Source organism: Corvus brachyrhynchos, unplaced genomic scaffold, assembly GCF_000691975.1.
Source record: "Corvus brachyrhynchos isolate BGI_N302 unplaced genomic scaffold, ASM69197v1 scaffold255, whole genome shotgun sequence".
Classification (NCBI taxonomy): Eukaryota; Metazoa; Chordata; class Aves; order Passeriformes; family Corvidae; genus Corvus; species Corvus brachyrhynchos.
The window spans coordinates 3,841,570-3,867,648 of NW_008238358.1; the positions used below are offsets into that span (position 1 = coordinate 3,841,570).

Below are 26,079 nucleotides of genomic sequence, written 5' to 3' on the forward strand. Positions count from 1 at the left end.
GGGAAAGGGCAAGATGAGTAGAATCTTCTTAATTTGGGACATGTGAAGAGAAAGAGAGAAGTACAGAAACAGGAGAACAAAAACTAGCTGGTGGAAGGAAGTACACCAAACATACTGTCAGGTTTCTTTTGGAAAAAAAAATTTATTTTGTGCAAAAGAAGAAGTAGGAGAAAAATAATTCAAGGATACAGAAAGATTAACTGTGCAAGCAAGTTTATCTCAGTGACAACTTCAGTTTTCTTCTCCTTCATGTTTGTCTTGTAGAAAGTCAGCAATAAGTGATTTTGCTTATTGGTTTCAGATAAAAAGAGGATTTATATTTCATGCATTAATAGTGCAAAAATTTCTACATAAATGTGTGTGAAGGCAATCCAAATTCATAAATATTTTCTTATAAACTGTACAATAATGTAAAAGTAAGACTGAAATGGATATTGTCACCTGCAGAAACTGAAGTTGTCCATAAGAGGAACCTAAATTAAAGATTTTCTAGTCATTTCTACAAGTGATTCCACTTAAGAGAGAAGCAGAGAAGTTTCACATGAAAAAATAAGAAAAAGTAGTTTAATATGTCACAGAAGTGGAATTTATTTGCCTCTGTGTGATTTTTTTTTTTTACAGTCCCACCTAAGATTCTGATGCCTGATCATGTTCACATTAAAGCTGGAAAGAAACTGAGAATCGAAGCTCATGTATACGGGAAGCCTCAGCCAGTCTGTAAATGGTTGAAAGGAGATCAAGATGTAGTTACATCTAGTCGCCTTGCTGTGCACAAAGCAGAAAAGTCTTCTGTTCTTATCATTAAGGATGTGACTAGAAAAGATACTGATTTTTACACTCTTATTGCAGAAAATAGCTCTGGTACTGATAGTCAGAAAATCAGAGTGACAGTCATGGGTATGTTCCATTTGGTTGTTTTTCAGTCCAGCTTTATATTAAGCTGGTTTTAGTATATTCTAGTGGTTGTAATCTTCTTTCATCCCTTTTTTCTTAATATACTTGTTTTGTGCAGATAAACCAGGTCCGCCACAACCTCCATTTGATATTTCTGAAATAGATGCTGATGCTTGCACTCTTTCATGGCATATACCTCTTGAAGATGGTGGCAGCAACATTACAAACTATGTAGTTGAGAAATGTGATGTAAGCCGAGGAGACTGGGTAACAGCTTTATCTTCTGTCACAAAGACAAGCTGCAGAATTGGAAAACTGATTCCTGGAGAGGAGTATATGTTCCGTGTTCGTGCTGAAAATCGTTTTGGGATTTCTGAGCCACTTCCTTCTGGCAAGATGATCGCAAGGTTCCCATTTGGTATGCCAGTTTTTGATAGCAGCATTTCTCTATTTAATCGTTCTTGTAAGAAAACATACAATTGATATCTATCTTTGTATTTCTTTCTAGATGTTCCCAGTGAACCAAAGAATGCACGTATTACCAAGGTCAATAAGGACTGCATTTTTGTTGCTTGGGATAAACCAGACAGCGATGGAGGCAGTCCAATTACTGGTTATCTCATTGAGCGCAAAGAAAGGAACAGTTTGCTGTGGGTGAAAGCTAACGACACAGCTGTGCGCTCCACAGAATACCCTTGTGTGGGCCTCATCGAAGGTCTTGAGTATGCTTTCAGAATTTATGCTTTGAACAGAGCTGGAGCAAGTAAACCTAGTAAACCAACTGAGTTTGTCACAGCAAGAGCACCAGTTGGTAAGCCAATACCAATACTTTGCAACAGACTGGTTTTATGATAATTTTCAGTTTATCTGCAACTTATTTTGATCTTTAGTTTTCCCTTCTGTTTATATTTTCATGTTTACTGTGACTTCACTCTGATTGCACTGTCTAGGTATGCAGTAAATAGGATCTAGTAATATTAAAGCCATTTTTTAATGTGTTAACTCATTTTTGGGAAAATATACTTTAATATGTTTTTATTTGCCGTAGATCCCCCTGGAAAACCTGAAGTTATTGATGTCACTAAGAGTACTGCATCACTGGTATGGACAAGGCCAAAGCATGATGGTGGTAGCAAACTTATTGGCTACTTTGTGGAAGCTTGCAAATTACCTGGTGATAAATGGGTTCGGTGCAATACAACTCCACATCAAATACCCCTAGAAGAGTACACTGCGACTGGTTTGGAAGAAAATGCTCAGTACCAGTTTAGAGCAATTGCCAAGACAGCAGTTAACATTAGCCAACCTTCTGAACCTTCTGATCCAGTGACCATTCATCCAGAAAATGGTAAGAAATGTAAAAGCATTTGATAGTTCTGGTAAGAGTCTGTACATGTTGGGAACTAACACTCATGTGAAGAACGAGACATTTATCTCTTACTAGATTGATTAACTCTTGGACTCTTTCGCTTCAGTTCCTCCCAGAATAGAGTTGGATCTGTCTATGCAATCACAGCTTACAGTAAAAGCTGGAACTAATGTGCGTCTGGAGGCAAACGTATATGGCAAACCAATGCCAGCAATCACCTGGAAGAAAGAAGGAGAAATTTTAAAGCCATCTGAAGGTGTTAAGATCACCACAAAGAGAAATCTTGCTACAGTTGAGTTGTTCAGTGTTAACAGGAAGCAAACAGGAGACTACACTATTACTGCTGAAAATGCAAGTGGATCAAAGTCAGCAACCATTAGGCTTAAAGTACTTGGTAAGATAAAGACTGTCTATTAATAAATAAATTTCTAATTAAATGATATAGCAAGAGATGGAACTATAACAATGCGATGTTTATTGTCCTAGATAAGCCTGGCCCACCAGCCTCTGTCAAAATCAAACATATGTATGCAGATCGTGCGATGCTTTCTTGGGAGCCTCCTCTGGAAGATGGAGGTTCAGAAATTACTAACTACATTGTAGACAAGCGTGAAACAAGCAGACCTAACTGGGCCCAAGTCAGTGCCAATGTACCCATTACAAGCTGCACAGTGGAGAAACTAATAGAAGGACATGAGTATCAGTTCCGCATTTGTGCTGAAAACAAATATGGTGTTGGAGACCCCATCTTAACTGAACCAGCAGTTGCTAAGAATCCATATGGTAAGTGCTTTGTGGAATAGTTTCATTAGTCACTGGATTTTTGTCTACACCTAAGAATGTGAACATAATTTTCAAATAAATCTCCACAGATGTACCTGGACCTTGTGATCCACCAGTAATTAGCAATGTAACAAAAGACTTTATGACTGTTAGCTGGAAGCCACCAGCTAGTGATGGTGGATCCCCAATAACTGGTTATATACTGGAGAAGCGTGAAACGAAGGCTCTTAACTGGACAAAAGTTACCAGAAAGCCTGTCATTGAGAGAACGGTTAAAGCTACTGGACTCCAAGAAGGAACAGAATATGAGTTCCGGGTGATAGCATTGAATAAGGCTGGACCTGGCAAGCCTAGTGCACCATCAAAAGCAGTGTATGCTCGTGATCCTCAATGTAAGCTAAAAGTCTCAGATACTTTCTGTTATTATTTCCAAATGCATCATGCAGCATTTAGTATGCTAACTTAATGTTATTTTAATTCCCAGATCCTCCTGGCCCACCTGCTTTCCCAAAAGTGGTTGATACTACACGCAATTCAATAAGCCTGTCATGGAGCAAACCAGCATATGATGGAGGAAGCCCTATTATTGGTTATCTAGTGGAATCAAAAAGAGCTGACACAGACAACTGGGTCAGATGCAATCTACCCAAGAATTTACAGGCTACACAATTTGTGGTAACAGGGCTGATGGAAGATACAGAGTACCAGTTCCGTGTTTATGCTGTCAATAAGATTGGATACAGCGATCCTAGTGATGTTCCTGATAAACACACTGCCAAAGACATTTTAAGTATGTTCACTGAAAACAAACTGCCTTGTTGACTTTTGCTTCAATTTATGGGATGAGTTTCAAAGACACACTTTGTCACAGGTCACAGGCACAGATTAATTTGGAACATGTTTTTAGTCAAAAAATGTGGGCTAACAGTGGCTAATTTGGAAGAAAACAGGGCAGTTAGGAACAGAATAGAATTTGGCTGGTGTCTGCCTTTTTCATTTGTGTGCTTTATAGCCTTCTGCCTCCCACTGAATAGTCAAGATTTTTTTCTTTTTCTAATCCTAAAATTAGAATTTTCAGATCTCTCATTTTTCTTAAAACTTTCAGTCAACTTCATATCTTCTAAATAATTTGAAGCCAAGATTACTATTCTAAGCAGCTGTGTGATTGATTATATGACACTTCTTAAGAGACATGCTGGCTTTTGTATGCGTTTTGCTGTATGTAGAAAAGCATTGCTTCACAAAACTGTATTTTTTGAAGAAAAGCAGTAGAGTCCAGGAGGCTCTGAAACTCCTTTGAATTCTAGAGAAACTAGGAGCCTTTCTAACAGAAATGGTGGAAAAGGCAGAAAAAGAAAAGGATGTGAAATCAGTGCAAAAAAATTGCATATTTGCAAATCACCTTCAAACAGGAGTCAGGACACTAATATCATCACGGGCATGAAAATTTGGGTTAGTCAAGTGAAATGTCAGTAAAAAGGGAGTTTTTGTCGCAGTAACTTTTATGGTAGTCTTAAAGATGATGCTTTAATTACATGGGTTTTTCTGTTAAACACAGTTCCACCTGAAGGAGAACTTGATGCAGAACTAAGGAAAGTCCTTGTGTTGCGTGCTGGAGTCACAATGAGACTTTATGTGCCAGTAAGAGGACGTCCACCTCCTAAGATTTCATGGTCTAAAGTGGGTGCCAACCTAAGAGATAGACAAGGGTTAGACATCAAGTCAACTGATTTTGATACCTTCCTGCGTTGTGAAAATGTAAATAAATATGATGCTGGAAAATATGTCCTCAGTCTGGAGAACAGCTGTGGCAAAAAGGCATACACCATTGTTGTAAAAGTACTTGGTAAGTCTCAGGGCTTTCCCCGTTAAAATATATTTGTTAACTTTTTAACTGGTTTTTAAAATTTTGTTACTAAATCAAATATGGTGATGTTGTGTTTATCTAGATACTCCAGGCCCACCTATTAACCTGATTGTAAAGGAAGCATCTAAAGATTCTGCCTTCATTACATGGGAACCTCCTCTAGTAGATGGCGGCAGTCCAATCACAAATTATGTTGTTGAAAAACGTGATGCAGAAAGAAAGTCGTGGTCCACTGTAACAACAGAATGTCCAAAGACTAGCTACAGGATAACTAACTTAGAGGAAGGCAAATCTTACTTCTTCAGAGTTTTTGCTGAAAATGAATATGGTATTGGTGATCCTTGTGAAACTCGTGATGCTGTCAAAGCTTCTGGTAGGAAAAATGAATCCTTTTCACCTATTTTTTAATTCAAATAATTTTTATTTTTAGCTTGAATGGACACTTACTATGCTTTTCTTCCTTCTAGAAACACCTGGGCCAGTTGTGGATCTAAAAGCTTCAGTTGTAACAAAATCCTTATGCAATTTGGTATGGAAGAAACCTATCAGTGATGGTGGAAGCCGTATTTCTGCATATATTGTTGAAGTCCTGATTGGTGAAGATAAATGGCAAGAAGTCATGCGGGGAAAGAACCTCCATTTTTCAATGAGAGACTTAAAAGAAGGACAAGAATACACTTTCAGAGTGAGGGCCCAAAACGATGCTGGATATGGAACTCCATCAGAGATCACAATTGTAGCAAGAGATGATGTTGGTGAGAAGCAAGATCATTAATTCAATGCTTTACTTACCCAAATTATATTTTATGCATACTATCATTACTATGTACATACAGAAATAAGACACCTTTAAAACAGCATCTTCATTTTACAACAGAGTTTATGCATAGTGGAATAACTGGTTTCCTTCATTTTTTACAGTGGCACCTGAACTTGACTTAAGAGATCTACCTGATTTGTGCTATACAGCTAAAGAAGGTAGCAATTTCCGCCTTAAAATCCCTATGAAAGGCAAGCCTGTCCCAACCGTAACTTGGAAGAAGGATGAAGACCAGGCAATTACTGAGAGTGGAAGAGTTGCATTTGAATCTACAGCAGTTAACACCACTCTTGTAGTACATGACTGCCAGAAAGCTGATGCTGGGAAATACACAATAACTCTGAAGAATGTTGCTGGCAGCAAGGAAGGCACTATTTCTGTGAAAGTTGTTGGTAAACCTGGCATACCAACAGGTCCGGTGAAATTTGAAGAAGTCACAGCTGATGCCATAACCTTAAAGTGGGGCCCTCCAAAAGATGATGGTGGTTCAGAAATCACTAACTATGTTCTAGAGAAGAGAGATAATGTAAACAATAAGTGGGTAACTTGTGCCTCTGCAGTCCAGAAAACCACATTTAGAGTTACGAGACTTCATGAAGGAAATGAATATACATTCAGGATCAGGGCTGAGAATAAGTATGGAGTAGGGGAAGGTCTTAAATCAGAGCCTATCATTGCAAAACATCCATTTGGTAAGTATCCATTACAATTTTTGAAATCTAAAAAAAATATTTTAGAGGTGATAATAATTTTTAACATTACTGCATTTTTTCAATATTGTTTAGATGTCCCAGATGCTCCTCCACCTCCCAATATTGTTGCTGTTCGGCATGAGTCTGTAGCTTTGACTTGGACTGATCCCAGAAGAACTGGAGGTTCACCAATCACAGGTACATCCCCCAAAACCTCCCTAGTATTTCAGTTAATAGTTCTTTCTCTCTGTCAAAAGGTAAGATGAATGTAACAGGTGTTTATGCACTAAATTAAGTGATTGATTGACTGATTGATTGATTGATTGACTAATTAATTGACTGATTTTACTGGTTTACTTCCTAAGAAATAACTCAAATGTTGGGAAAATACTAACTGAGAAGCAATATCTTTGCTCAGAACCGAAAAATGTAAAGAAATAAAGCCAAACTCACCTGTATGTGGCAATACTTGGGTCTATAAAATTAGCGATTTGCATTTATGAACATCTCATCATTGCAATTACATACATCTGTTGTGTATGTTCACATCCATTTCTTAATCTGGTTTTCAGTGCTCCTCTTGCACAGTGTATGCAACGTGCAATATGGGCAGTAGAATGTTTCACAGTGCTGTGAGAAATTGAGATTTCTAGAAACCCCCCCCATATTTTCATCTCATCATTTATCTTCTAGGTTATCACATTGAAGTTAAAGAAAGAAATAGTCTTCTGTGGAAGAGAGCAAATAAAACTCCAATAAGAATGAAAGATTTCAGAGTGACAGGGTTAACTGAAGGTCTGGAATATGAATTCAGAGTAATGGCAATCAATATGGCTGGAGTAGGTAAACCAAGTCTTCCATCTGAGCCAGTTGTGGCACTTGATCCTATTGGTAAGTCATCAGGAGAATAAAAAGGAAAATTCTGAAATTTGAAATAGCTTTTGTTTGACTGCTGTTTGTTATTTTTTCTTCTAGATCCTCCTGGGAAACCTGAAGTTATCAATGTAACCAGGAACTCAGTAACACTCATTTGGACAGAACCAAAATATGATGGTGGACATAAGTTAACTGGCTATATTGTTGAAAAGCGTGATTTACCCAAAAAGACTTGGACAAAAGCTAATCATGTGAATGTTCCAGACTGTGCATTTACTGTAACTGACCTTACTGAAGGCTGCAAATATGAGTTCAGAATTAGAGCAAAGAACACTGCTGGAGCTATCAGTCCTCCATCTGAATCCACAGGAACCATAATATGCAAGGATGAGTATGGTATGTAGATGGCATTGAAAAGGTAGAATTTTATTGAATAATTAATATCAAATCACTTGTTTCTTATCCCTGTGTTCTTGTTGTAACAATCAGTATTTTTTGTCTTTGTTTTGACAGAGGCACCAAGCATTGTTCTGGATCCTACTTTGAAGGAAGGTTTAACAGTAAAAGCAGGGGAAACCATCACACTGTCTGCTATTAGTATCCGTGGCAAACCACCTCCAACTTCTGCATGGTCAAAAGCTGGAAAAGATTTTAGACCTTCAGAGCTTGTGCACATTGAAACCAAACCAACTTCTTCTACTCTAAGTGTCAAATATGCAGCCAGAAAAGATTCTGGAGAATACACAATCACTGCAACCAATCCTTTTGGCACTAAGCAGGAGAGTGTACATGTGAAAGTTTTAGATATTCCAGGACCTCCAGGGCCTATTGAGATCAGCAATGTTTCAGCAGAAAAAGCAACTCTTACATGGACACCTCCTGCAGAAGATGGTGGATCACCAGTGAAATCATATGTTCTTGAAAAGAGAGAAACTAGTCGACTGCTCTGGACATTGGTTGCTGAAAACATTGAGAGCTGTAGGCATGTTGTTAGCAAGCTCATTCAAGGAAATGAATATGTTTTCCGTGTCTCAGCAGTAAATCAGTATGGCAAGGGTGAACCAGTACAATCAGAACCAGTTAAAATGGTGGATAGATTTGGTAAGTAGTACAAGCTAAGAGATTCCAATGTGGTTTTATTAATTTTTAAAGACTTGATTTTTGGTTTAACTATACTTTTTTCTGCCTGAACAGGTCCTCCAGGTCCTCCTGGAAAACCAGAAGTAACAAATGTGACTAAAAATACTGTCACAGTTACCTGGAAAAGGCCAGTCGATGATGGTGGAAGTGAAATCACAGGTTACCATGTGGAGCGAAGAGAAAAGAAAGGTTTAAGATGGGTCAGAGCAACAAAGAAACCAGTTTCAGATCTTAGATGCAAAGTAACTGGTCTTCTGGAAGGAAATGAATATGAATTCCGTGTCAGTGCAGAAAATAGAGCTGGAGTTGGACCACCAAGCGATACTTCAAACTCAGTCCTTTGCAAAGATGTTGCTTGTCAGTATCATGCTTTTTCTTTTTGGGGTGGGTGGGATGGGCAGGGAGCACATTCAGAGAGCATAAGAATGACTTCTACTGTCATGTAATATTTTACCTTTTATTTGCTTTTCAGACCCACCAGGTCCACCTGCAAATCCAAGAGTGACTGATACTACAAAGACAAGTGCATCTTTAGCCTGGGGAAAGCCTCACTATGATGGCGGTCTTGAAATCACTGGCTATATAGTTGAGCATCAAAAAGAAGGGGAAGATGAATGGGTGAAAGACACAATAGGGACTGCTTTAAGAATCACTCAGTTTGTTGTAGCTCATCTGCAGACAGGGGCCAAGTATAATTTCAGAATCTCTGCCATGAATGCTGCAGGTGTCGGTGAACCAGCCATAATTCCAAGTGTGGAAATCACTGACCGAGAAGAGATTCCTGACTTTGAACTGGATGCTGAGCTAAGAAGAACACTTGTTGTTAGAGCTGGATTAACTATTCGGATTTTTGTACCAATTAAAGGACGTCCAACTCCAGAAGTTACATGGACAAAAGATGATGTCTCGCTCAAAGGACGTGCCAGTATTGAAAATACCGATTCTTTTACACTCTTGATTGTCACAGAGTGCACCAGATATGATGCAGGAAAATATGTAATGACTCTTGAAAACGCTGCTGGTAAGAAGACTGGCTTTGTAAATGTGAAAGTCTTGGATACACCAGGTCCGCCAATAAACCTTAAGCCTAGAGAAATAACCAAAGACAGCATCACCCTCCAATGGGATATGCCTCTGGTAGATGGAGGTTCACGTATAACAAACTATATTGTTGAGAAACGTGAATCAACTCGGAAGGCATATTCAACAGTCACAACCAACTGCCAGAAGTGTTCTTTCAGAATTCCTAATTTGGCTGAGGGGTGTGAATATTATTTCAGAGTTCTGGCTGAAAATGAGTACGGTATTGGTGAACCAGCTGAAACTGCAGAACCCGTAAAAGCTTCTGAGGCCCCATCCCCACCTGAGAGCCTTAATATTATGGATATAACACGGAACTCAGTTAGCCTAGCTTGGCCAAAACCAGAACATGATGGTGGCAGCAAGATCACTGGGTATGTAATTGAAGCACAGAGAAAAGGAACCAACCAGTGGGCACATATCACCACTGTAAAAACACTGGACTGCGTGGTAAAGAATCTAACTGAAAATGAAGAGTATACTTTCCAGGTTATGGCAGTTAACAGTGCTGGAAGAAGTGCCCCAAGAGAAAGCAGACCAGTTATTATCAAGGAGCAAACAATGCTACCAGAGTTTGACCTCCGTGCTCTTTACCAGAAAACAGTCATTGCCAAAGCTGGTGACAATATCAAGATTGAAATCCCTGTACTTGGTCGTCCAAGGCCTACTGTGACTTGGAAGAAAGAAGACCAGATACTTAAGCAAACACAAAGGGTAAATTACGAAAATACAGCAACTGCAACCATACTGACCATCAATGAATGTATTCGAAGTGATAGTGGTCAATATCCACTGTCAGCTAAAAATATTGTTGGAGAAGTTAGTGAAGTAATCACAGTTCAGGTTCATGACATACCCGGACCGCCTACTGGACCAATCAAATTTGAAGAAATTTCATGTGATTTCCTGACATTCTCGTGGGAGCCTCCTTTGAATGATGGTGGTGTACCAATAAGTAACTACGTTGTAGAAATGCGTCAGACTGACAGTACCACGTGGACTGAATTGGCAACTACAGTGATACGTACTACATTTAAAGCCATTCGTCTTACTACTGGAGTTGAGTATCAGTTCCGCGTTAAAGCTCAAAACAGATATGGAATTGGTCCAGCCATTACTTCAGAGTCTGTAGTTGCCAACTACCCATTTAAGGTACCTGGGCCTCCTGGCACTCCTCAGGTGATTGCAGTCACCAAAGAAACCATGACCATTAGCTGGAATGAGCCAGTTACTGATGGTGGAAGCCCGATACTGGGATATCACATTGAAAGAAAAGAGCGAAACAGCATTGTTTGGCAGACTGTAAGTAAAATGTTGGTGTCAGGCAATATCTTTAAATCAACTGGACTTACCGATGGCATTGCATATGAATTCCGTGTTATAGCAGAAAATCTGGCTGGGAAGAGTAAGCCAAGCAAGCCATCTGAGCCTGTGTTTGCCCTGGACCCAATAGATCCACCTGGTAAGCCGATACCTCTGAACATTACAAGACATGCGGTTACACTGAAGTGGACTAAACCAGAATATAATGGAGGCTTTAAGATAACTGGCTACACTGTTGAAAAAAGAGACCTTCCTAATGGTCGTTGGCTGAAGGCTAATTTCAGCAATATACTAGAGACTGAATTCACTGTAAGTGGTTTGACGGAAGATGCTGCCTATGAATTCCGTGTCATTGCTAGGAATGCTGGTGGAGCTGTTAGTCAGCCCTCAGAGCCATCAGATGCAATCACTTGTAGAGATGACATTGAAGCACCAAGGATAAAGGTGGATGCTAAATACAAGGAGACCATAGTGCTGAAAGCAGGTGAAGTTTTCAGACTTGAGGCCGATGTTTCAGGTCGCCCTCCACCAACTATGATGTGGACAAAGGGAGAAAAAGAACTTGAAGACACAGCAAAATTAGAAATAAAAATAGCAGATTTCTCTACCATTCTCATCAATAAAGATTCCTCAAGAAGAGATGGTGGTGCTTATACACTTACTGCAACAAACCCTGGTGGCATTGCCAAGCATATCTTCAATGTTAAAGTTCTTGACAGACCTGGTCCCCCAGAGGGGCCTTTGGCTGTGTCTGAAGTCACTGCAGAAAAATGTGTGCTGTCATGGCTACCCCCACTGGATGATGGAGGAGCAAAGATTGACCATTATGTGGTTGAAAAACGTGAAACAAGTAGATTGGCATGGACATCTGTAGGCACAGAAGTTCCAGTGACTAAATTGAAAGTTACTAAACTGTTGAAGGGCAATGAGTACGTGTTCCGAGTTATGGCTGTTAACAAATATGGAGTTGGTGAGCCTCTGGAATCAGAGCCCATTATTGCAGTAAATCCATATGTTCCACCTGATCCACCTAAAACACCTGAAGTTACAGCAATTACAAAGGATTCTATGGTTGTCTGTTGGGGCCATCCTGATTCTGATGGTGGGAGCCCAATAACTAACTATATTGTGGAACGTCGAGACAGGGCTGGTCTACGGTGGGTGAAATGTAACAAAAGGGTTGTTACTGACTTGCGTTATAAAGTGTCTGGACTGACAGAAGGCCACGAATATGAATACAGAGTCATGGCGGAAAACGCTGCTGGTGTCAGTGAGCCAAGCCCAGCCAGTCCATTCTATAAGGCCTGTGATACTGTATTTAAGCCTGGTCCCCCAGGAAATCCTCGTGTTTTGGATAGCAGCAAGTCCTCTATTACAATAGCATGGAACAAACCAATATATGATGGTGGTTCAGAGATCACAGGTTACATGGTTGAGATTGCACTACCTGAAGAAGATGAGTGGAAGATTGTAACTCCACCAATGGGTTTAAAGGCCACTTCTTTTACCATCACTGACTTGAAAGAAAATCAAGAGTATAAAATACGGATATATGCGATGAACTCTGAAGGTCTTGGGGAACCTGCTCTTGTTCCTGGCACTCCAAAAGCTGAAGAAAGAATGCTACCTCCAGAGATTGAACTTGATGCAGAACTACGTAAAGTTGTAACTATTAGAGCTTGCTGTACTCTAAGACTCTTTGTCCCAATTAAAGGAAGACCAGCACCTGAAGTAAAATGGACAAGGGAACATGGGGAATCTTTGGATAGAGCAAGCATTGAATCAACAAGCTCTTATACTTTACTTATTGTTGAAAATGTAAATAGATTTGATAGTGGCAAATACATACTGACAATTGAAAACAGCTCAGGTAGTAAGTCAGCATTTGTGAATGTCAGAGTTCTTGATACTCCAGGGGCACCTCAAGATTTGAAAATAAAAGAAGTTACAAAATCTTCGGTTACACTTACATGGGAACCTCCTCTCATAGATGGTGGCTCTAAAATAAAAAATTACATAGTTGAAAAGCGTGAATCAACCAGAAAAGCTTATTCAACTGTTAATGCCAATTGCCACAAGACCAGCTGGAAAGTTGATTCACTGCAAGAAGGCTGCAACTACTACTTCAGAGTCCTAGCTGAAAATGAGTATGGAATAGGCCTTCCAGTTGAAACTTCAGAATCCATAAAAGTATCAGAAAGACCACTTCCACCAGGGAAAATAACTTTGTTGGATGTGACAAGAAATAGCGTATCCTTATCTTGGGAAAAGCCTGAACATGATGGTGGTAGCAGAATTCTGGGCTATATTGTAGAAATGCAAAGTAAAGGCAGTGAAAAGTGGTCAACCTGTGCTACAGTAAAAGCTACTGAAGCCACTATCACAGGATTGATCCAAGGTGAAGAATACACCTTCCGTGTTTCAGCTCAGAATGAGAAAGGTATCAGTGATCCTCGCCAGCTGGGTATACCAGTTGTTGCAAAAGATCTTGTGATCCCACCAGCTTTCAAACTACTGTTTACCACTTTCAGTGTTCTAGCAGGAGAGGACTTAAAGGTTGATGTTCCTTTTGTTGGTCGACCCAAACCAGCAGTGTCTTGGCATAAAGACAATGTGGCATTGAAGCAGACTACAAGAGTAAATGCAGAAAGCTCAGAAAACAGCACCGTATTAACAATAAAAGAAGCATGCAGAGAAGATGTGGGATCATATTTAGTTAAACTTACAAACTCTGCTGGTGAAGCAGCTGAAACCCTAAATATTGTTGTCCTTGACAAACCAGGACCTCCAACTGGACCAGTAAAAGTAGATGAAGTAACGGCAGATAGTATTACCATTTCCTGGGAACCACCCAAGTATGATGGTGGTAGCTCTATCAATAACTACATTGTAGAAAGAAGAGACACTTCCACCACTACTTGGCACATTGTGTCAGCTACTGTTGCAAGAACAACTATAAAAGCATGTCGTTTAAAGACTGGGTGTGAATATCAATTCAGAATCGCAGCTGAGAACAGATATGGGAAGAGTACGTATCTCACCTCAGAGTCAATAATAGCCCAATACCCATTTAAAGTTCCTGGTCCACCTGGAACTCCTTTTGTAACAAATGTCTCAAAAGACAGCATGGTGGTACAATGGCATGAACCAGTCAACGATGGTGGCAGCAGGATCATTGGTTATCACTTGGAGCGCAAAGAAAGAAACAGCATTCTGTGGGCTAAACTGAATAAAACACCTATTCCGGATACCAAATTTAAGACAACTGGCCTTGAGGAAGGTCTTGAATATGAATTCAGAGTCTATGCAGAAAATATAGTAGGAATTGGAAAGGCAAGTAGAACATCTGAATGCTTTACTGCACGTGACCCATGTGACCCTCCAGGTCGTCCAGAACCTGTAATTGTCACAAGAAACTCAGTAACACTTCAGTGGAAGAAACCTATATATGATGGTGGAAGTAAGATCACAGGCTATGTTGTTGAAAAGAAGGAATTACCCGATGGCCGTTGGATGAAAGCAAGCTTTACAAATGTCATTGATACTCAATTTGAAGTAACTGGTCTGGTTGAAAACCAGAGATATGAGTTTCGTGTTATAGCACGAAATGCTGCAGGCACTTTCAGTGAACCATCTGAGAGCTCAGGGGCAATTACAGCAAGAGATGAAGTAGAACCACCTCAAATAAGTATGGATCCAAAATACAAAGACACTATTGTAGTGCATGCTGGTGAGTCTTTCAAGCTTGATGCTGATGTTCATGGCAAACCAATACCTTCCATTCAGTGGTTAAAAGGTGATCGTGAGCTGACAAGCACCGCTCATATGGAAATAAAAACTACTGATTTTGCAACAAGCCTTAGTGTGAAGGAAGCCACGAGAGTTGACAGTGGGCAGTATGTACTACTGGCAAAGAATGTTGCAGGTGAAAAGAAGGTTCCTGTTAATGTCAAAGTTCTTGATAGGCCTGGACCACCAGAAGGACCTGTTGAGATTACAGGTGTTACAGCTGAAAAATGCACACTGTCATGGAAACCTCCACTACAAGATGGTGGTAGCGATATTTCACACTACGTTGTAGAAAAAAGGGAAACCAGTCGCTTGGTGTGGACTGTTGTTGACTCAAATGTGCAAACCTTGAGTTGTAAAGTTACAAAACTTCTCGAAGGAAATGAGTATGTTTTCCGCATCATGGCAGTAAATAAGTATGGTATTGGTGAACCTCTTGAGTCTGACCCAGTAGTCGCAAAGAACCCATTTGTAGTGCCACTTGCTCCAAAGGCTCCAGAAGTCACAGCAGTTACCAAGGATTCTATGATAGTTGTATGGGAAAGGCCAGCCTCAAATGGCGGAAGTGAAATCCTAGGCTACGTCCTTGAAAAGCGAGATAAGGAAGGCATTCGCTGGACAAGATGTAACAAACGCCTGATAAGTGAACTGCGATACAGAGTGACTGGTCTTATAGAAAATCATGATTATGAGTACAGAGTTTCAGCTGAAAATGCTGCTGGCCTAAGTGAACCAAGTCCACCTTCTACTTACTACAAAGCATGTGATCCTATTTACAAGCCTGGTCCACCCAACAATCCTAAAGTCACAGATATTACAAGATCTTCAGTTTTTCTTTCATGGGGTAAACCTATCTATGATGGTGGCTCTGAAATTCAGGGATACATTGTGGAAAAATGTGATGTAAGTGATGGTGAATGGGCAATTTGTACCCCTCCAACTGGAATTAAGAATACTCACATGGAAGTAGAAAAATTAGTGGAAAAACATGAATACAAATTCCGCATATGTGCAGTAAATAAAGCAGGAGTTGGAGAGCATGCAGATGTTCCTGGTTCTGTTATTGTAGAAGAAAAGATGGAGGCACCAGACCTTGACCTTGACATGGAATTAAGGAAGATTGTAAATGTGAGGGCAGGAGGTTCCTTAAGACTGTTTGTTCCCATCAGAGGTCGTCCAACACCTGAAGTAAAATGGGGTAAAGTGGATGGTGACATCAGAGAAGCAGCTATTATTGATACCACTAGCAGCTTTACTTCCCTTGTTCTAGATAATGTTAACAGATTTGATAGCGGAAAGTATACTCTGACCTTGGAAAACAGCAGTGGAACAAAGTCTGCCTTTGTCAGTGTAAGAGTACTGGATACCCCAAGTGCACCTGTTAATTTAAAAATCAGAGAGATCACTAAAGACTCTGTTTCACTTTCATGGGAGCCTCCTCTCTTGGATGGTGGAGCAAAAATAAAGAATTTCATTATTGAAAAGCGTGAAGCAACAAGAAAGGCATATGCAGCTGTTGTAACAAACTGCCACAAAACTTCATGGAAAGTAGATCAACTTCAGGAGGGCTGCTATTACTTCTTCAGAATCTCTGCTGAGAATGAATATGGAATTGGCCTCCCTGCAGAAACCAGTGACCCAATTAAAGTTGCTGAAGTTCCACAGCCTCCTGGGAAAATAACAGTGGATGATGTCACAAGAAACAGTGTCTCACTTAGCTGGGCAAAACCTGAACATGATGGTGGTAGCAAAATCATACAATATATTGTTGAAATGCAAGCAAAGGGGAGTGAAAAGTGGTCAGAGTGTGCTCGTGTTAAAACACTTGAAGCAGTTGTTACTAATCTAACTCAAGGGGAAGAATATCTTTTTAGAGTAATGGCTGTAAATGAAAAGGGTAAGAGTGATCCTAGAGCACTTGCAGTTCCAATAGTTGCCAAAGATCTGGTGATTGAACCTGATGTAAGACCTGCTTTCCACAGTTACAGTGTTCAGGTGGGACAGGATCTGAAAGTAGAAATACCAATTGCAGGTCGACCTAAACCAACTGTTACCTGGGTTAAAGATGGCCAGCCATTAAGGCAGACAACAAGAGTCAATGTTAGCGATTCAGCTGATCTCACCATATTGAATCTTAAGGAAACTAGCAAAGAAGACAGTGGCACTTATGAAATCACTGTGGCTAATGTTGTTGGACAAAAGTCTGCCTCTGTTGAAATTATTACTCTAGACAAACCTGACCCTCCAGTTGGACCTGTGAAGTTTGACGAAATAAGTGCAGAAAGTATTACCCTATCATGGAATCCCCCAGTGTACACAGGCGGCTGCCAAATCACCAACTATGTTGTTCACAAGAGAGATACAACAACCACTGTATGGGAAACAGTTTCGGCTACTGTTGCAAGAACTACACTGAAGGTGACTAAACTGAAAACTGGTTCAGAATACCAGTTCAGAATATTTGCTGAGAATAGGTATGGGCAGAGTTTTGCATTGGAATCTGCACCGGTTGTAGCACAGTATCCCTACAAGGAACCAGGACCCCCTGGCACACCATTTGTAACAACAGTTACAAAAGACTCCATGGTCGTACAATGGCATGAGCCAATAAATGATGGCGGCAGTAGAGTGTTGGGCTACCATCTTGAGAGGAAGGAGAAAAACAGCATTCTGTGGACTAAAGTAAACAAGACTATTATTCAGGACACAAGTTTTAAGACAAATAACCTTGAAGAAGGAATTGAATATGAGTTTCGAGTTTCTGCAGAAAATATTGTTGGTGTAGGCAGAACAAGTAAAGTTTCTGAGTGCTATGTAGCTCGTGATCCATGTGATCCTCCAGGTCGCCCAGAAGCTATAATAATAAAAAGAAGCTCTATTACTCTACAGTGGACCAAACCAGAATACGATGGTGGAAGTAAGGTTACTGGTTATATTGTAGAGAAACGTGACTTACCAGATGGTCGCTGGATGAAAGCTAGCTTCACAAATGTCATTGAAACTCAGTTCACTGTAACAGGACTTACTGAAGACCAAAGATACGAATTTAGAGTAATTGCAAAGAACGCTGCAGGTGCAATAAGCAAACCTTCTGACAGTACAGGACCAATAACAGCAAGGGACGAAGTTGAACTTCCACGAATTTCAATGGATCCAAAGTACAAAGACACTATTGTTGTAAATGCTGGTGAAACATTCAGACTTGAGGCTGATGTTCATGGAAAGCCACTACCAACCATTAAGTGGTACAAAGGAGATAAAGAGCTCGAGGACACTGCTAGATATGAAGTAAAGAACACAGATTTCAGTGCATTAATAATTGTAAAAGATGCTGTTAGAGTTGATGGTGGTCAGTACATTCTAGAAGCCTCTAATGTTGCAGGAACAAAGACAGTAACAGTAAACGTAAAAGTCTTGGACAGGCCAGGACCTCCGGAGGGCCCAGTCCAAGTGACAGGAGTTACAGCTGAAAAATGTGCATTGGCATGGGGTCCTCCTCTTCATGATGGTGGCAGTGATATTTCTCATTATATTGTAGAGAAGAGAGAAACTAGCCGCCTGGCATGGACTGTGGTTGCTTCAGAGGTTTTGCCTACAATGCTGAAAGTAACAAAACTCTTGGAAGGAAATGAATACGTCTTCCGGATCATGGCAGTTAACAAATATGGGGTTGGTGAACCGTTAGAATCTGTGCCAGTAATGATGAAAAATCCATTTGTGGTTCCTGGACCACCAAAGGCCTTGGAAATTACCAACATCACAAAGGATTCTATGACTGTCTGCTGGACCCGGCCAGATAGTGATGGAGGTAGTGAAATTGTAGGTTACATTGTAGAAAAGAGAGACCGAGCAGGCATCAGATGGATAAAATGCAATAAACGCCGCATTACAGATTTGCGATTAAGAGTTACAGGATTAACAGAGGATCATGAATATGAATTCAGAGTTTCTGCTGAAAATGCTGCTGGAGTTGGTGAACCAAGCCAGGTTTCTCCCTACTTTAAAGCTTGTGACCCGATGTTCAAGCCTGGCCCACCTACAAATGCCCATGTTGTGGATACCACCAAAAGTTCCATTATACTTGGTTGGAGTAAACCTATTTATGACGGTGGTTGTGAAATCCAGGGATACCTTGTAGAAATCTGTAAAGCAGATGAAGATGAATGGTCACTTGTTACTCCACAGACAGGTATACGTGCGACTCGATTTGAGATCAAAAAGCTTACTGAACATCAAGAATACAAACTACGAGTGTGTGCTCTCAACAAGATTGGTGTGGGAGAGGCTGCATCAGTTCCTGGTACTATTAAACCAGAAGACAAACTTGAAGCTCCAGAACTTGATATTGATTCAGAGCTAAGGAAAGGGATAGTGGTTAGAGCTGGTGGATCTGCTAGGATTCACATACCATTCAGGGGACGACCAACACCCGACATCACATGGTCCCGAGAAGAAGGTGAATTCTCAGAAAAAGTTCAGATCGATAAAGGCATAAACTACACACAACTTTCAATTGACAACTGTGATAGAAATGATGCTGGAAAGTATATTCTTAAGTTAGAGAACAGTAGTGGTTCTAAATCTGCATTTGTTACAGTAAAAGTCTTGGACACACCGGGACCCCCTCAAAATTTAGTGGTAAAGGATATAAAGAAGGATTCTGCTGTATTATCTTGGGAACCACCAGCTATTGATGGTGGTGCAAAGGTAAAGAACTACGTAATAGACAAGCGTGAGTCAACCAGGAAGGCATTTGCAAATGTAAGTGCTAAGTGTGGCAAGACAAGTTTTAAAGTTGAAAATCTTACAGAAGGAGCAATTTATTACTTCAGAGTTATGGCTGAAAATGAATACGGAATTGGTGTTCCAGTTGAAACCAGGGATGCTGTCAAAGCCTCAGAGCCACCTCTGCCTCCTGGGAAAGTAACACTCACTGATGTGACTCAGAGAAGTGCATCATTTACGTGGGAAAAACCTGAACATGATGGAGGTAGCAGAATTTTGGGATACCTTGTTGAAATGTTGCCTAAAGGAACAGAAAAATGGAGTGTTGTTAGTGAGACCAAAACATGTAATGCAGAGGTGTCTGGTTTGAGTCCAGGACAGGAATATCAATTCCGTGTGATTGCCTACAATGAAAAAGGCAAAAGTGATCCCAGAGCGCTTGGAATTCCTGTGATAGCTAAAGACTTGACTATTGAGCCAAGTTTCAAACTGATGTTTAATACATATAGTGTACAAGCTGGAGAAGACCTGAAGGTAGAAGTACCATTTATAGGTAGACCCAAACCTACTATTACTTGGACAAAAGATGAGCAGCCACTGAAAGAGACAACCAGATTAAATATTCAGAATACAACAACATCAACTATTTTACATATTAAAGAAAGCAACAGGGAAGACTTTGGCAAATATACAGTAACAGCAACAAATGCAGCAGGTACAGCAACAGAACACCTGAGCATAATTGTACTAGAAAAGCCTGGCCCACCACGAGGACCTGTCCGCTTTGATGAAATTAGTGCAGACTTTGTTGTTTTATCATGGGATCCACCTGATTATACTGGTGGCTGTCAGATAAGCAACTATATAGTAGAAAAGCGTGACACAAGCACTACCACATGGAACATTGTGTCAGCAACTGTTGCAAGAACAACCATCAAAGCAACAAAGCTTAAAACAGGTTCTGAATACCAGTTCAGGATTTCTGCTGAAAATAGATATGGAAAGAGCTCTCCTTTGGCTTCTAAATCAGTTGTTGTGCAATACCCCTACAAGGTGCCTGGACCACCTGGAACCCCATTTGTCACAGCAGCTTCCAAGGACCATATGATTGTACAATGGCATGAACCGGTTAATGATGGAGGAAGCAAAGTTCTTGGCTACCATCTTGAGCGTAAAGATAAGAGCAGCATTCTTTGGACAAAACAGAACAAGTCACTTATTGTGGACACCAAATATAAAACAGACGGCCTTGAAGAAGGTCTTGAATATGAGTTCAGAGTTTCTGCTGAAAACATTGTTGGCATTGGCAAAGTCAGCAAAGTATCAGAACTGTATGTTGCCCGAGATCCTTGTGACCCACCTGGCCGCCCAGAGGCCATCGTTGTTACAAGAAGTAACATCACACTGAAGTGGAAAAAGCCAGAATATGATGGTGGAAGCAAAATAACTGGTTATATTGTAGAAAAGAAAGAACTGCCAGATGGTCGCTGGATGAAAGCCAGCTTTACAAATGTGTTGGAAACAGAATTTACAGTAAGTGGTCTTGTTGAAAACCAACGATATGAATTCAGAGTAATTGCAAGAAATGCAGCAGGTTGCTTGAGTGAACCATCTGAAAGTTCAGGGCCTATTACTGCCAGAGATGAAATTGAAGCACCAGGAGCTTCACTGGATCCTAAATACAGAGATGTCATTGTTGTTCATGCTGGAGAAACCTTTGTTCTTGAAGCTGATATCCATGGCAAACCTATTCCTGACATCACATGGTCAAAAGATGGTAAAGACCTTGAAGAAACAACTGCAAGAATGGAAATTAAATCTACCATTGAGAAAACAATTCTCACTGTCAAAGACTGTATAAGAGTAGATGGAGGTCACTATACTCTTAACCTCAAAAATGTTGGTGGCACCAAATCTATACCAATCACTGTAAAAGTGCTTGACAGACCAGGACCTCCAGAAGGACCTTTGAACATTACAGGTGTCACTGCAGAAAAATGCTACTTGTCATGGTCTCCACCTTTACATGATGGTGGTTCTAGTATCTCACATTATATCATTGAGAAGAGAGAGACAAGTAGGCTTTCATGGACACAAGTAGCAACAGATGTCCAGGCTCTTAACCACAAAGTAACCAAACTCCTTCCTGGCAATGAATACATTTTCCGTGTAATGGCAGTCAATAAATATGGAATTGGAGAGCCCTTGGAATCTGAACCAGTTGTGGCTCGTAATCCATACAAACCCCCTGGTCCTCCTTCAACTCCTGAAGTTTCAGCAATCACAAAAGATTCTATGGTGGTAACATGGGGTCGCCCAGAAGACAACGGGGGAGCTGAAATTGAAGGTTACATACTTGAAAAACGAGACAAAGATGGTATCCGGTGGACCAAATGCAATAAGAAAAGGCTGACAGACTTGCGATTCAGAGTAACAGGTCTAACTGATGGGCATTTCTATGAATTTAGAGTGTCTGCTGAAAATGCTGCAGGGGTAGGGGAACCCAGTGGGCCATCCATTTTCTATCGTGCTTGTGATGTTTTATATCCTCCAGGTCCACCTAGCAATCCAAAGGTTACAGATACTTCCAGGTCATCAGTGTCCCTTGCCTGGAGTAAGCCCATTTATGATGGTGGTGCTCCTGTTAAAGGATATGTAGTAGAAGTAAAAGAAGCTGCTGCTGATGAATGGACTACCTGCACCCCACCAACAGGCCTACAAGCAAAACAGTTCACTGTGACAAAACTGAAAGAGAACCAGGAGTATAACTTCCGCATCTGTGCCATCAACTCAGAAGGAGTAGGAGAACCTGCGACTATACCTGGTGCAGTCTTAGCAGAGGACAAGATTGAACCTCCTGAAATTGAACTTGGTGCAGATCTCAGAAAAGTAGTCACTGTACGTGCTAGTGGTACTTTACGCCTGTTTGTCACCATCAAAGGAAGACCAGAACCTGAAGTTAAATGGGAGAAAGCAGAAGGAACGATTAGTGAGCGAGCTCAGATTGAAGTCACCAGTTCCTACACAATGCTGGTCATTGACAATGTCAATAGATTTGATAGTGGTAGATACAATCTTACTTTAGAGAACAACAGTGGCAAAAAATCAGCTTTTGTTAATGTCAGAGTGCTTGATACACCTAGTGCACCTCTAAACCTCACAATCAGAGAAGTGAAAAAAGATTCTGTAACTTTAGCCTGGGAACCACCACTTATTGATGGTGGAGCTAAAATTACCAACTACGTAGTTGAAAAGCGAGAATCCACAAGAAAGGCATATGCCACAGTTACAAGCAACTGTACTAAGAATTCCTTCAAGATTACTCAACTACAAGAAGGATGTAGTTACTACTTCCGTGTTCTAGCTGTAAATGAATATGGGGCTGGTTTACCAGCAGAAACTGCTGATCCAGTTAAGGTATCTGAACCACCTGCTCCACCTTCAAAGGTCATTCTCGTTGATGTGACTCGCAATTCTGCTTCAATTAAATGGGAAAAGCCAGAGAGCGATGGTGGCAGTAAAATTACTGGTTATGTAGTAGAAATGCAAACTAAAGGAAGTACAAAATGGAGTGCATGTACACAGGTGAAAACATTGGAAGCAACAATAACAGGCTTAAGTATGGGGGAAGAGTACAGTTTCAGAGTGCTTGCTGTTAATGAAAAAGGAAAAAGTGATCCAAGAGAACTTGGTGTCCCAGTCATTGCAAAAGATATTGAAATCCAGCCGTCTGTTGAGCTCCTTTTTAACACATTCACAGTGAAAGCTGGAGATGATCTTAAGATTGACATTCCATTCAGAGGGCGACCTCTTCCCACTGCTAGCTGGAAGAAGGATGGGAATCCCTTAAAAGAGACAACCAGGGTAAATGTTCAGACATCAAAGACTTTAACTTCACTGTCCATCAAGGAAGCTACAAACGAAGATCTGGGACATTATGAATTACATCTTTCAAATACTGCTGGATCAACAACAGCTTCTTTAACTGTAGTTGTCCTTGACAGACCAGGACCACCAACTGATGTTAAAATTGATGAAGTTAGTGCTGATAGTGTAACTCTGTCTTGGAAACCTCCAGCATATGATGGTGGATGTCATATTAGCAATTACATTGTGGAGAAGAGAGATACTACCACAACAACATGGGAGGTAGTGTCTGCAGCAGTTGCAAGAACAGCAATTAAAGTATCTCGACTCATCACTGGATCTGAATATCAGTTCCGTGTTTGTGCAGAAAACCGCTATGGGAAAAGCACTTATACTAATTCTCCTTCTGTTGTGGCAGAGTATCCATTTAAGCCTCCAGGTCCACCTGGAACGCCTCGTGTGGCACATGCAACTAAATCTTTCATGACTGTAACTTGGCAGGTGCCAGTTAATGATGGAGGTAGCGTAGTACTAGGATATCATTTGGAGCATAAAGAAAGAAGCAGCATTCTTTGGACAAAAGTCAACAAGAGCCTTATTACTGATACACAAATGAAAGTTACAGGTCTTGATGAAGGACTGATGTACGAATACCGCGTGTATGCAGAAAACATTGCTGGAATAGGCAAATGCAGTAAAGCATGTGAACCAGTTGCTGCAAGAGATCCATGTGATCCTCCTGGTCAACCAGAAGTTACTAATATTACAAGAACATCTGTCTCATTGAAATGGACTAAACCAGAATACGATGGTGGAGCTAAAGTAACAGGATATATTATTGAACGCAGAGAACTACCAGATGGTCGTTGGCTAAAATGCAATTTTACTAATGTGCAAGAAACATACTTTGATGTAGGTGGACTTACAGAAGACCAGCGTTATGAATTCCATGTGATTGCAAAGAATGCTGCTGGACTCTTCAGTCAGCCATCTGAATCAACTGGACCCGTGACCGTAAAAGATGATGTGGAGGCTCCAAGAATTATGATGGATGCCAAATTCAGGGATGTTGTAGTTGTGAAAGCTGGAGAAGTGTTTAAAGTAAATGCTGATGTTGCAGGACGGCCAATACCAGTGATTTCATGGACAAAGGATGGCAAAGAGCTCGAAGGAAAAGCTAGAGTTGAAATAGTCTCAACAGATTTCACTACTGCAATAACCATTAAGGACTGTATCCGAGGTGATTCAGGACAGTATGTATTGACATTACAGAATGTTGCAGGAACAAAATCTTTGGCAATTAATTGCAAAGTACTTGACAGACCTGGCCCACCTGCAGGTCCACTAGAAATAAATGGCCTTACTGCTGAAAAGTGCCATTTATCATGGGGACCCCCTCAAGAAAATGGCGGTGCAGATATTGATCATTATATTGTGGAAAAACGTGAGACCAGCAGAATTGCATGGACACTTTGTGAAGGAGAGCTTAAAACAACATCTTGTAAAGTGACAAAATTACTGAAAGGTAATGAGTATATTTTCAGAGTGATGGGAGTTAACAAATATGGTGTTGGGGAGCCTCTAGAAAGTGTTGCTGTCAAAGCCCTAGACCCATTTACAGTTCCAAGTCCACCTACATCTTTAGAGATCACCAGTGTGAGCAGAGATTCAATAACTCTTTGCTGGGCAAGACCTGAGTCTGATGGAGGCAATGAGATCTCTGGCTATGTAATTGAAAGGCGTGAGAAAACCAGCCTAAGATGGATTCGTGTAAACAAAAAGCCGGTTTATGATTTAAGAGTGAAATCATCGGGTCTCCGTGAAGGATGTGAATATGAATTTCGGGTTTATGCAGAAAATGCTGCTGGCCTCAGTCTCCCAAGTGAAACCACACCATTGATTAAGGCAGAAGATCCAATCTTCCTGCCATCGCCCCCATCTAAACCTAAGATTATGGATTCTACAAGGTCAAATATCACAATTGGTTGGACAAAGCCACTGTTTGATGGAGGTGCTCCAGTAACAGGATACACAGTTGAATACAAGAAAACTGATGAAACTGACTGGACAACAGCTATTCAGAATTTAAGAGGCACAGAATATACCATAACTGGATTAACATCGGGCTCTGAGTACGTTTTTAGAGTGAAATCCATTAACAAAATGGGTGTCAGTGAACCAAGTGATGTCTCAGAACCTCAGGTGGCAAAAGAAAGAGAGGAAGAACCTGCCTTTGAAATTGACAGTGAAATGCGGAAGACTTTAATTGTAAAGGCTGGTGAATCATTCACAATGACTGTTCCTTTCAGAGGCAAACCAGTCCCAAATGTAACATGGAACAAACCAGACACTGATCTCCGTACACGTGCAAGCATTGACACTTCAAGTAATTGTACATCTCTTACTGTTGAAAAAGCAACTAGAAACGATTCTGGAAAATACACATTAACATTGCAAAACATCCTGAATACTACCACCTTGACTTTAATTGTCAAAGTTCTTGATACACCTGGCCCACCATCTAATATTGCTACAAAAGAAGTAACTAAAGAATCTGCTGTGTTATCTTGGGATGTTCCAGAAAATGATGGTGGAGCACCTGTAAAGAACTATGTAATTGAAAAGCGAGAAGCTAGCAAAAAAGCGTGGGTCACTGTGACAAACAACTGTCATCGCCTGTCCTACAAAGTGACTGGTTTGCAAGAAGGTGCCATTTACTACTTCCGTGTCTCTGGAGAAAATGAATATGGTGTTGGAGTGCCTTCTGAGACCAAAGAGGGAACAAAAATAACAGGTATGTTTTATTATGAAAACAATTTGTTAATACTTAGAATAATATGTGGTTTAAAGTGTT

The 26,079-nt window shown here is 40.6% G+C and overlaps 1 protein-coding gene across 1 annotated transcript in view; it reads left to right on the forward strand.

The window, feature by feature from the left end:
* Positions 1 to 26,079, forward strand: part of TTN (titin) — a 242,421-nt gene that overhangs the window by 187,735 nt on the left and 28,607 nt on the right. The window contains exons 264-281 of the mRNA XM_017735567.1: positions 622 to 897; positions 1,013 to 1,312; positions 1,403 to 1,705; positions 1,943 to 2,242; positions 2,370 to 2,657; positions 2,750 to 3,046; positions 3,136 to 3,438; positions 3,531 to 3,836; positions 4,605 to 4,892; positions 4,996 to 5,286; positions 5,381 to 5,668; positions 5,835 to 6,425; positions 6,519 to 6,623; positions 7,119 to 7,316; positions 7,401 to 7,697; positions 7,815 to 8,402; positions 8,496 to 8,798; positions 8,914 to 26,019. Coding sequence (XP_017591056.1) covers positions 622 to 897; positions 1,013 to 1,312; positions 1,403 to 1,705; positions 1,943 to 2,242; positions 2,370 to 2,657; positions 2,750 to 3,046; positions 3,136 to 3,438; positions 3,531 to 3,836; positions 4,605 to 4,892; positions 4,996 to 5,286; positions 5,381 to 5,668; positions 5,835 to 6,425; positions 6,519 to 6,623; positions 7,119 to 7,316; positions 7,401 to 7,697; positions 7,815 to 8,402; positions 8,496 to 8,798; positions 8,914 to 26,019 — 22,428 coding nt within the window. The remainder of the gene's footprint in view (positions 1 to 621; positions 898 to 1,012; positions 1,313 to 1,402; positions 1,706 to 1,942; positions 2,243 to 2,369; positions 2,658 to 2,749; positions 3,047 to 3,135; positions 3,439 to 3,530; positions 3,837 to 4,604; positions 4,893 to 4,995; positions 5,287 to 5,380; positions 5,669 to 5,834; positions 6,426 to 6,518; positions 6,624 to 7,118; positions 7,317 to 7,400; positions 7,698 to 7,814; positions 8,403 to 8,495; positions 8,799 to 8,913; positions 26,020 to 26,079) is intronic.